The sequence below is a fragment of the Leptodactylus fuscus genome, chromosome 2 (genome assembly GCF_031893055.1).
Source record: "Leptodactylus fuscus isolate aLepFus1 chromosome 2, aLepFus1.hap2, whole genome shotgun sequence".
Taxonomy (NCBI): domain Eukaryota; kingdom Metazoa; phylum Chordata; class Amphibia; order Anura; family Leptodactylidae; genus Leptodactylus; species Leptodactylus fuscus.
The window spans coordinates 12,563,247-12,576,731 of record NC_134266.1 but is presented as its reverse complement, the minus strand read 5'-3'; the positions used below and the strand labels follow the sequence as shown (position 1 = coordinate 12,576,731).

General features: G+C 41.0%; 1 protein-coding gene across 17 annotated transcripts in view; it reads left to right on the top strand.

Moving 5' to 3' along the window:
• Nucleotides 1–13,485, top strand: part of ROBO2 (roundabout guidance receptor 2) — an 878,643-nt gene that overhangs the window by 757,251 nt on the left and 107,907 nt on the right. For all 17 annotated transcript variants that reach the window (XM_075263390.1, XM_075263397.1, XM_075263392.1 and 14 more), the window contains one exon: nt 10,812–10,936. In XM_075263390.1, the coding sequence (XP_075119491.1) occupies nt 10,812–10,936 (125 nt within the window). The remainder of the gene's footprint in view (nt 1–10,811; nt 10,937–13,485) is intronic.

Below are 13,485 nucleotides of genomic sequence, written 5' to 3'. Positions count from 1 at the left end.
TTTATAATGTCCCCAGGTCTCACACAGTATATTGTCCCCAGGTCTCACACAGTATAATGTCCCCAGGTCTCACACAGTATAATGCCCCCTGGTCTCACACAGTATAATGTCCCCAGGTCTCACACTGTATAATGTCCCCAGGTCTCACACAGTATATTGTCCCAGAGTATAGTGTTCCCATATCACGTAAAGTATAATGTCTCCAGGTCTCACACAGTATATTGTCCTTTGAGTGCCCCCACATAGTATAATATCTCCAGGTATTACACATTATAATGTCCCCTGATCCTACTTAGTATAATGCCCCCAGATCCCATACATTATAATGTCCCCAGATCCTACTCAGTATAATGGCCACAGGTCCCACAAATTATAATGTCCCCACATACCACACATTATAATGCCCCCAGATCCTACTCAGTATAATGCCCCCAGATCCTACTCAGTATAATGTCCCCAGGTATTACACATTATAATGTCCCCAGATCCTACTCAGTATAATGGCCCCAGGTCCCACACAATATAATGTCCCCAGATCCTACTTAGTATAATGCCCCCAGATCCCATACATTATAATGCCCCCAGATCCTACTCAGTATAATGCCCTTAGACCCTACTCAGTATAATGCTCCTGGGTATTAGACATTATAATGTCCCCAGATCCTACATAGTATAATGGCTCCAGGTCCCACACGTTATAATGTCCCCAGATCCTACTCAGTATAATGCCCTCAGACCCTACTCAGTATAATGCCCCTGGGTATTAGACATTATAATGTCCCCAGATCCTACATAGTATAACGGCTCCAGGTCCCACACGTTATAATGTCCCCAGATCCTACTTAGTATAATGCCCTCAGACCCTACTCAGTATAATGCCCCTGGGTATTAGACATTATAATGCCCTCAGATCCTACTCAGTATAATGCCCCCAGATCCCACACAATATAATGTTCCCAGATCCTACTCAGTATAATGCCCCCTGGGTCCCACACATTATAATGTCCCCAGATCCTACTTAGTATAATGCCCCCGGGTATTACACACTATAATGTCCCCAGATCCTACTCAGTATAATGGCCCCAGGTCCCACACATTATAATGGCCCCAGATCCTACTCAGTATAATGACCCCAGATCCCACACATTATAATACCCCCAGATCCTACTCGGTATAATGCCCCCAGATCCTACTCAGTATAATGGCCCCAGGTCCCACACATTATAATGTCCCCAGATCCTACTCAGTATAATGTCCCCAGATCCCACACATTATAATACCCCCAGGTCCTACTCAGTATAATGTCCCCAGATCCTACTCAGTATAATGCCCCCAGATTCCATACGGTTTTAATCCCTCCAGGTATAAGACATTATAATGCCCCCTGGTCCTACACAGTATAATTGATTTCTCATTACTATAGAAGAATAAAACCTTGCCTTATGTCCTTATGGTTTGCTGTAATATTTTGTGGATATTTCTCCAACTCTATTTCATGGCAGCTACGGATAGTTGTGTATCACAATGACAGAAGTCAGGGCAGATTTACTTCACCTTTAGCAGAATTTGTAGAAAAACAGAAGTTTATGAAACTCCTTTACTGTTTAATAAACCATGCTTGAGGGGGAAATCGTCCCCCGTGGGCCCCGTCAAAGAAAAATTGTCATAAATGTCTAAGCTGAAATGATTTTGCAATTAAGCATCCTGTCCAGAGGTCGACGCGGAATCTTTTCCCTCTCTGAATAAAATATGACTGGAAAAGGGCTTTGGAAAATGTATTTGTTTTAAGCCCTCCGGCCCCAGGCATGTATGTTCCGCCATGAATTAAATATTTCTTCAGGTGGAAGGAAAGTTTCTATGATGAATCTAAGTACAGTACACTGGCATGGAACTGGCCACAATGCTGGATGGATACAAAGAATACTCGCATGGAACTGGCCACAATGCTGGATACAAAGAATACTCACATGGAACCGGCCACAATGCTGGATACAAAGAATACTCACATGGAACTGGCCACAATGCTGGATACAAAGAATACTCACATGGAACCGGCCACAATGCTGGATACAAAGAATACTCACATGGAACTGGCCACAATGCTGGATACAAAGAATACTCACATGGAACCGGCCACAATGCTGGATACAAAGAATACTCACATGGAACCGGCCACAATGCTGGATACAAAGAATACTCACATGGAACCGGCCACAATGCTGGATACAAAGAATACTCACATGGAAAAGGACACAATGCTGGATACAAAGAATACTCACATGGAACTGGCCACAATGCTGGATACAAAGAATACTCACATGGAACCGGCCACAATGCTGGATACAAAGAGTACGCACATGGAACTGGCCACAATGCTGGATACAAAGAATACTCACATGGAAAAGGACACAATGCTGGATACAAAGAATACTCACATGGAACCGGCCACAATGCTGGATACAAAGAATACTCACATGGAAAAGGACACAATGCTGGATACAAAGAATACTCATATGGAACCGGCCACAATGCTGGATACAAAGAATACTCACATGGAAAAGGACACAATGCTGGATACAAAGAATACTCACATGGAACCGGCCACAATGCTGGATACAAAGAATACTCACATGGAACCGGCCACAATGCTGGATACAAAGAATACTCACATGGATCCGGCCACAATGCTGGATACAAAGAATACTCACATGGAACTGGCCACAATGCTGGATACAAAGAATACTCACATGGAACCGGCCACAATGCTGGATACAAAGAATACTCACATGGAACCGGCCACAATGCTGGATACAAAGAATACTCACATGGATCCGGCCACGATGCTGGATACAAAGAATACTCATATGGAACCGGCCACAATGCTGGATACAAAGAATACTCACATGGATCCGGCCACGATGCTGGATACAAAGAATACTCATATGGAACCGGCCACAATGCTGGATACAAAGAATGCTCACATGGAAAAGGACACAATGCTGGATACAAAGAATACTCACATGGAACCGGCCACAATGCTGGATACAAAGAATACTCACATGGAACTGGCCACAATGCTGGATACAAAGAATACTCACATGGAACCGGCCACAATGCTGGATACAAAGAATACTCACATGGAAAAGGACACAATACTGGATACAAAGAATACTCACATGGAACCGGCCACAATGCTGGATACAAAGAATACTCACCTGGAATCGGCCACAATGCTGGATACAAAGAATACTCACCTGGAATCGGCCACAATGCTGGATACAAAGAATACTCATATGGAACCGGCCACAATGCTGGATACAAAGAATACTCATATGGAATCGGCCACAATGCTGGATACAAAGAATACTCACATGGAACCGGCCACAATGCTGGATACAAAGAATACTCACATGGAACTGGCCACAATGCTGGATACAAAGAGTACGCACATGGAACCGGCCACAATGCTGGATACAAAGAATACTCACATGGAACCGGCCACAATGCTGGATACAAAGAATACTCACATGGAACCGTCCACAATGCTAGATACAAAGAATACTCACATGGATCCGGCCACGATGCTGGATACAAAGAATACTCATATGGAACCGGCCACAATGCTGGATACAAAGAATGCTCACATGGAACCGGCCATAATGCTGGATACAAAGGATACTCACATAGAACCAGCCACAATGCTGGATACAAAGAATACTCACATGGAACCGGCCACAATGCTGGATACAAAGAATACTCACATGGAACCGGCCACAATGCTGGATACAAAGAATACTCACATGGAACCGGCCACAATGCTGGATACAAAGAATACTCACATGGAACCGGCCACAATGCTGGATACAAAGAATACTCACATGGAACCGGCCACAATGCTGGATACAAAGGATACTCACATGGAACCGGCCACAATGCTGGATACAAAGAATACTCACATGGAACCGGCCACAATGCTGGATACAAAGAATACTCACATGGAACCGGCCACAATGCTGGATACAAAGAATACTCACATGGATCCGGCCACAATGCTGGATACAAAGAAAACTTACATGAGATTCAAGGATATGTGACTACATGTTGAACTATTGATGTACACTTTATAAAATTTGGGTTAGGAATGGGGTCTCTATGGTTTCATCCAGTAATGGCCTTATGTTGGATGATGCCTTGTATTGGTGCCAAGTATCATAGAGTATTGAGCCTTGATAACTTGGTCTGGGTTTCACTATGTGCAATTACTTGCATCAGGAAAATATATCTATAGATTGAATATATATTGTCTCTAGGGTAATGGTCATTGTCCACACATTTTATACGGCTGTCCTCCTGACCCCTCCAACCTTACCTTCTCTAAAAACACATTCAAGCTTGGCTTGACCGAATATACATAAGTGTACACTGGGGAGGGAGCATAGCCCCGGTGCCCCAGTGCAAAATCTGAAATAGGGCCCTCACTTACAATGTGCAAGGTATGGAACTGGTGTCTTAATACACTGTAGAGAGATTTTAGGGCCTCTTCAGTCTCCAGGGCCCGCTTGTGATGGCTTCTTTTGTATCCTCTAGGGATGAGCTCAATGAAGGGATCAACCATGTTAACATCCAACATGCCCAACCCTTCTTTCCTCCAATATTTCCAATCGGGGAACAGTTGGATTACCATTATGCGCATTAGATAGTGGTCCTTTCCCATGATCACCCAGCATCTATTGCATATGGCAACCTTAAGGAATACGATAGTGAAGCTTAGGTCCTGATACTGTATTATTAAGGTTCATGGGATTAGCTATAGGGGCACTGGTAGCCATTGCGCATGTCCCTGGCAACTTAGTGGGTGGAATAATCCCTGTGACATATGAGGAATACTATTATTAGAAATGACACATTATATGGGGGAGAGGGCTACAGATTGTACATTTGGGGTCCAACCTATACAAGTATATGTGGTGTGACTTACCTATAGTTACACCATATTGTATGGTGCCCAGAGTGCATGGCCCCCCAAGACAGCAGGGGAAATCTCAGTGTATGTCTCCTATTGAAACCAGTACAAGTCCATTGTGTCCATAGATTTCAGTGAACACCCTACAGTCTTCCATTCTCTTGACTGTAAATCAGGCCTTGGGGGGTCAGACCCCTTCTATATCCAAAACATCCCACTATAGATACATATAAATAGGCAAACCCCTTCCATTTGTTCCCCTATATGCAGATTTAAAGTCATCCTATCTATTGACCCGATCACGTGTTCGTTACAATGTTTATCCATACTAAAGATAAATGGATTAAGAGATCTTAACAAGGCTTTCCTAATAACCGCCCCACGCTTTCCTATTGATTATCACGTCCCGCTCAGATGTTGACAGACACTATTTTAATTCGCTTTGTATAAGGTCACGTTGCCAATCCATCACTTTATGCTCCTGACAGTGACAAATTTTCACCAACGCGGAAAACCTTTTGTAAAGCCGCATGTAGCGCCCTGTTTAATACATTAATAATGGTGATGTATTATTTACTTCTCCTAAAATATTTATCAGACATGACAAAACATATACATGTTGTGAACGCCTCATCGAATAGCGACCCATTCTATTACATGGCTCCCTATGAGGCTGAGAGCTTTGTCAATTCACAAATGCTGGGCTTGCGGTTCTAGGAGTGAAAGGGTAGGGGGGAAATCCATTTTTGTCAGAGTCGATCTCATCGGAAAAAAGCAAAAAACAAAGAGAAATAATAAAAAGGAACATCCAAAAATCACATAAATACGATAGATAGATAGATAGATAGATAGATAGATAGATAGATAGATGATAGATAGATAGATAGATAGATAGATAGATAGATAGGAGATAGATAGATAGATAGATAGATAGATAGATAGATGATAGATAGATAGATAGATAGATAGATAGATGATAGATAGATAGATAGATAGATAGATAGATAGATGATAGATAGATAGATAGATAGATAGATAGATAGATGATAGATAGATAGATAGATAGATAGATAGATGATAGATAGATAGATAGATAGATAGATAGATAGATAGATAGATGATAGATAGGAGATAGATAGATAGATAGATAGATGATAGATAGATAGATAGATAGATAGATAGGAGATAGATAGATAGATAGATAGATAGATGATAGATAGATAGATAGATAGATAGATAGATAGATGATAGATAGATAGATAGATAGATAGATAGGAGATAGATAGATAGATAGATAGATAGATAGATAGATGATAGATAGATAGATAGATGATAGATAGATAGATAGATAGATAGATAGATAGATAGATAGATAGGAGATAGATAGATAGATAGATAGATAGATGATAGATAGATAGATAGATAGATAGATAGATGATAGATAGATAGATAGATAGATAGATAGATAGATAGATAGATGATAGATAGATAGATAGATAGATAGATAGATAGATAGATAGATAGGAGCAATTTTTTGTCTTAAGAATGCCTTCATTCCACCTACTCCTAAAGTTCTTCTTCAGTGGCCCCTAGAGGAGACACGTAGTATTACATGTTGGCCGTTTAAATGAATGGATGACCACTTAATACATGGACAGTGGGTTATGCCATAGTGGGATCGTCTTTCTGCTTTGGCTTATGAAGAGGGGAACATCCTATAAATGGTGACCCTGTACAACTCAATTAATACTGTTATTTTTGGAATATTTTTTAATATTTTTTTGCGTAGACTATACAATATCATAAAGCTACTCTATGCAATATAAAATTCTTCATAGCCTAAATGTATATCGAACATATTCCAATGACATATATTTTCTACGTGCAGCACATTTAACCATATATATATTACAGTATACTTTGCCTGTATAGGAGCAATACAGTATATACTTTGCCTGTACTCTATTCTATGGTATTGGACCATGACGTAAACCCAAAACATAATGTGACTGGAGCATATTAGACATGCAGGCCTGGGAGAAATCCAAGCTTCCCTTCCCCCATTGCCTTGAAAATTGATGGTTTGGCAGTGAGGTTTCCCTGCTGTATTGTCTGAAATCTTTCACTGCTAAAGAGAACAATACAAATATCTATCAAGCTATAGGGGAATTTCTATATATACATGTCACAGATTGAAGGAGGTTCACCGAAATGATGAAATCAACAATTTTTAAATTCCAAGATATGTTTCAAAAATAACACATTTTTTGGACTACAAGAGCAAAAAATTCTTTGTAACGCGATCTCTAGGCTTTCCTAAATGTTGGCTTCACATGCCCATACGATGGACCAAACCGTACAGTAGATCACCATAGGCCGCTCCACGTCTGGTTCAGTAGAACTGCAGCAATCCAGGTCTTGTCTCCATAACATGGTCGATCAAATCTGACTCTAGACTATTACAGCTGCCTACGAATTATATGTAAATCTGTCTCCCAAGATGTAAATAGGGAGACAGTGCCTATGTTATGCTGCCCTCTATAGGAAGCACCCTGAACATCATGCCCGACGTTCCCAGAAGCCTTTACTGCATAATGTGGGATTTTTACCAAGTCAATTTCTCAGCTACAGTCAGCTGTTTCGGTCTGGTTGGACCTCGTCAGCACAGCGTAGAGAGAAGTGACTTGGTAGAAGTGAAAGGCTGAGAGACCAGATTATGGGGATAATGTCACTCCTTATGGAGAGACCATAATCTCTTGCAGTGGAGCAACTATGGCTGTATAAGTCTCCACACACCTAATAGGTGGTTCTCCTTAAGGATGGACATTATCCCCATAATCTGGTCTCTCAGCCTCCCCTACCAAGTCAGTTCTCTCTACGCTGCGCTGATGAGGTCCAACAAGACCGAAACGGCCGTCTGTAGCTGAGAAACTGTCTTGGTATAAAACCCACATTATGCGGTAAAGGCATCTGGGAAAGTCGGGCATGATGTTCAGGGTGCTTCCTATAGAGGGCAGCATAACAGAGGCGCTGTCTCCCTATTCACATCTTGGGAGACAGATTTGCATATTCCTCCCACGTCTGGTTCAGTAGAACCACAGCAATCCAGATCTTGTCTCCATAACATGGTCGAGCAAATCTGACTCTAGACTATTACAGTTGCCTACGAATTATATGGAAATCTGTCTCCCAAGATGTATATAGGGAGACAGTGCCTCTGTTATTCTGCCCTCTATAGGAAGCACCCTAAACATCATGCCCGACTTTCCCAGAAGCCTTTACTGCATAATGAGGGATGTTTACCAAATTATTTTCTCAGCTACAGATGGCCATTTCGGTCTGGTTGGACCTCATCAGCACAGCGTAGAGAGAACTGACTTGGTGGAAGTGAGAGGCTGATAGACCAGATTATGGGGATAATGTCCATCCTTATGGAGAGACTATAATCCCTTGCAGTGGAGCAACTATGGCTGTATAAGTCTCCACACACCTAATAGGTGGTCCCTCCTTTAGGAGTGACATTATCCCCATATTCTGGTCTCTCAGCCTCTCACTTCTACCAAATCAGTTCTCTCTACGCTGCGCTGATGAGGTCCAACCAGACCAAAACAGCCGTCCATAACTGAGAAACTGTCTTGGTATAAAACCCACATTATGTAGTAAAGGCTTCTGGGAAAGTCAGGCATGATGTTCAGGGTGCTTCCTATAGAGGGCAGCATAACAGAGGCACTGTCTCCCTATTTACATCTTGGGAGACAGATTTGTATATTCCTCCCATGTTCCCTTGCAGTGGAGCGACTATGGCTGTATAAGTCTCCACACACCTAATGAGTGACACACCCTAAGGAGTGACATTATCCCCATAATCTGAATTATATAAAACACTCAGTATAGTATACAGCGCCCCCTATTGATCCTTTTAAAGACATCAGAAAAAAAAAAAATTGGCCGCGTTACCTTGCATAAATATAATAAACTAAAAAGTAAATGTTGTTCTTTGGCTCGGCGCGGTTTTGATATTCCGAGAGGTTGGTCAGTAGGTTAATGTTATCTCTTGCCGGCGGCATCTGTATTCCAAGAACAAAGCCTGCCGTGGCCCCGCATTAAATCCTTTTTTTTTTTTTCACAGCTATCCTTTAAGGTCATCAAAGCGGCAAAATGTAGAAAGTTAGTTAAACAAAAAAGTGCAAGGGCAAAAAAAAAAAACTAAAAAAAAAAAAAACTGAAGAGGCCATTTGCATTCCGCTACTTTAGTCTAATACTTCTAAACGCTTCTTCATTATCTGCTGTTTTATCCGGACTGGGAGTGCTATTGTACCAGCTCTAAAAATGAGGTGATTAACCTTGAGGTCTTTCATCGGCACATTTGCAAGCCCACCTCACACATGGCCTATGCTTTTTATTCATGTTCTACATGCTGATTTCCATATCGTCCCACTCGCCCTCCGATGCTGATATTAGCATAACAGTGCTTATGCATGACATTGATTGAAGCCTGTGCTAAGTGAATGTAGCAAGGAAGCGGTGATAGGAAAAGATGAAAGGTAATTTGTCCTGTGCTGAATTCATAGACTTCTAATGGTGCGGGGAGAGGGTCATCATTTTTTGGGGGAGTATATTCCATATTTATTCTATCGATACTCATGATATCATAAAAATAATACACAGTAATGTGCAAAAGATACAATGTTAAAAAGTCAGAATGATTTGCAAAATAGCTAATGAGACAAATAGAGAACTCTTTGGTGTGACCTTTGCCCTTTGCCTTCCATCGGTTCTCCTTGTTACTTGCCGCCATCTTGGAGAACTAAGCACGGGTCTTCTGTGGATGTAGGCTTGCTCCAATCCTTCTCTCTGTTCATGCAATCCCAGACAGACTGGATGATGGAGATCAGGGCTCTGTAGGGGCCATATCATGACTTCTAGGACTCGGCCTCCAAGGGGCAATGGTCACACCAAATATTGATGGGATTTACAGTTCGCTTCATTGTTAACTGGTAAAAATAAACGATTAACGCTTATATTTTGGAACGTGTTCTTACTTTTCCAATATTTCCAATTTTTGCACAATACTGTATACAGAGATAAGCTCAATCTGTCGTTTGATTCTTTGGGGCTACCTGTCTGTTTATCTATCAGCCCCACGTAAAATCACAAGCAACACACGGCCTATCATTTGCTCCCAGTGGTTACATGCCAAATGACGTTGCAACAAATTTACAGCTGTGTCCTTCCTTACCTCTTGGCTGTACATGTCCAGATATGCAAGTCACAAGATGATCACCTTTTCAAGACAATATTGCTATATGATATTATATCACAAAGTGGCCATTCAGAGGTTGTGTTGCAAATTGTAGCTTTTCAAGGTTAACTTTTTGCAAAATTCCATTGAATTGACTTTTATGACAACTTGGACTGCCTAAACGAATTCAAGGGTGGACACATCTGGATTATCAGATTCAAACTGGATAATAATATTTGGTTATTGACAAAAAAAACCCAATCTAATCTATGCCAACGGTAGGACCCACCCCCTCACACTAAGCCCAACCCACTTTTTTGAAAAGAGTAAAATCTTTCAAAAAATTTTTGGGAAAAAAGTAGGAGCCTGATTGTTGATTTAGGATAACCCCGGCCTTTCACCATTATCTCTACAATGGGTATGCTTTTTCAAGGCTGGACAAATTACTGAAACGTTCTGCAGCCAGATTGGCTTGGTTGGTAGCCAAACGATCAAACAGTGTAACTAAACTCAAAAAGTTAGGTGCTAGTAGCAAATGTCATACATTGTATTAATGTGTAACTTGAATTCAAGATTTCCCAACTGGATGTTTTTGTATATTCCCAGCTCCTCCTCAGTTTGTGGTGCGACCCCGCGATCAGATCGTAGCTCAGGGTCGGACTGTGACATTCCCTTGTGAAACCAAAGGAAATCCTCAGCCTGCTGTCTTTTGGCAAAAGGAAGGAAGTCAGGTAAGGTTAAGGCGGTCTTCTTCCTCAATCAAATGTGACACTCAACCTTTGAACTACTGTAAAAAAAAAATTACATAGTTGTGGGTCAGATCTATCAAATTATATTTGTTTTAAAGTGAATATCTATGTTTGTGAAAAAAAAACTGGAAAAATGTTATGGAAACCAATATGTCTGAGATAAAGAAGGAAATAAGTTGCCACTGGACATTTCTAGCTGATTTTTTTATATCTTCTTTGAGTTAAAGGAACGTGACATGTTGAAATCCAACAACTTTATTGTCGAGTTATGTGCTCCCCTCTGGAGCACTGATCTCCTCTCTGCTCTTGTGATGCATACAATGTTTCCTGTAAGAACAGGAGGTCAAGCTGTCAATGTGAGTCTACAGTAGTCAAATTGAAACTCTAATAGACCCGCATTGTTAGTTCGATCTCATATTCGTACAGGAAACACTATGGACAACAAAGAGGAGGATGCTCCAGAGGGGAGCACATAACTTTACTATAAAACTATAACTTATTCACTAATGTTACACTACACACAGTCTCATTTCCAAACTGGACAATGTTTTATTAGTATTTTTTTTACTGGAGGACTTCTGTAAGTGTAAGAAAGCGTGTTTTATTGCGTTTTTCCCAAGCGTCAAGTACCATGAACACACAATCTGCCATTCACAAGTATCTTCTACATTCTCACAATTGCTCTAGTTTTCCTGAATCCAATCTACTCTTTATTTTGGAATCCTCATTCCAGTTTTCTACATGGATTTGGAGTATTTTGGATCCTTACAACCCCAAAACTTTGTATCATTGCATTGGAATTTCCTTCCATTGGAAGGAAATGAAGAATAGCCCCCTTATCACGATAGGACACGGCAGTTTATCACACATTTCAATACACAACCTCCTGTAAGCATTGGGGGCAATGTGATTTTTTATCAAAACCTAAAAAAAAATCAATATGATATTGCTGATTGTCGTAGATTGATAACCCATCCTGACGGACAATGTAAGGGCTCTGGTGTAGGGCGATGTGAAGAATCATCTTTCAAAAGAGACAAATTGGACTGGATGGAAGAAGTCTCTGAAGCCATTTAATGGCAACCCGATCCTCCATTACTGCGGTGCTATTACACCTCGGTAGGGGAGATGTTTTAGTGGCTTCAGTGCCATTTACTATGTACGAGGAGGTAGAAATGATCATTAAACCGCAGCAATCCATCAGCTTTTTGCATCCCAGAGCCTAATCCTGATGATAGATATTTTTCGGAAACCCTAGCCCACCACCATTGACGGTATGTCTATGGAGATCCTAATAGACCTAGAACAATTGTCAATCAATATTACAGCAATTGTTGTAAGCTTCCCTATGAACTAATATGTTTGGCATGGCAAAGTGTGTATAATATTTCAACGTAGCAGAAGAAATAAGGATCTGTCATACACCGTGGTGATGGAAGCCAAAAATCCATTCTGTTAGAGTCAAATCACGACAATCGTGTATGGGTTATAGTCAGGATTGTAGCTCAAACTCATTGAAATCAATGTGGTTGAGCTGCAATACCAAGCATAGCCTATGGGCAAGAGTGGCGCTATACTCAGGTTCTACCCAGAGTATAATAAAAGGAGTCCTAAAAAACCTTCCTTCACCCCTCATGGGCCTGTTGCACGTTCTCTAATATCATTGGGACTCTTCTACGCATAGGCTCCCAAGTACAAGGCTAGGGCCACAAGGCGACTTTAGCCGCAACCAAAGATTGCTGTTGTCTTCAACTCCTTCACTCATGTTAGTGAATGGAGTAACGTTACGATCCAGAGGGTGCCATGACTGCAACATTTAGTCACAAAAATGTCAACTATCGTCCAACTTTTTTTGCCAAATTCGTGGTTGCAACGCAACTCCATTTACTGATATAAGGAAGTAGTTGCAGGGTAAGGTTGCCTAAAAGTTGCTCATTGGTAGCGAACCTCTATAATCTTGGGATCTGCCAAATCTAGAAAATTTGTTACAAACCAATCCCATTCCATATCCAATGCGTTCATATCTAATATTGATCTATATATATATATATATATATATATATATATATATATATATATATATATATAGTAGTTTTATAGGAAAAATCAGTATAACTCGTACTGCATTGATCAAAGTTTTCATTCAGTCTTGGCTTAGGAGTCCAGTAGGTGGTCTGACAATTGTCTCTATATGCAGGATAGGCTCAGTAGGACCGCCCACTGGACTCCTGAGCCAGGGACGAGTAAGGGTTCATATCAATGAATGACGAGTTATACTGAGCCCTTTCTGATAAAACGACATGTCAATCTGCTCAGCTCCTCTTGCTGTATAACATACCGCCTGCAGATGACAATGTGTCAAGTTCCCTTTAAATTAACCTATTCATGTCCTTACCATTCTATAGCTTTCAATAGAATATAAACTCCAGGGTTACAAGTTGTTATCCCCGGTGGGTTCCATAATTCTGCATGAATAGGGAATATAAGACCCTGGGATGACAGTAAGCTATGCGGAGTCAGCTGCCATTCGG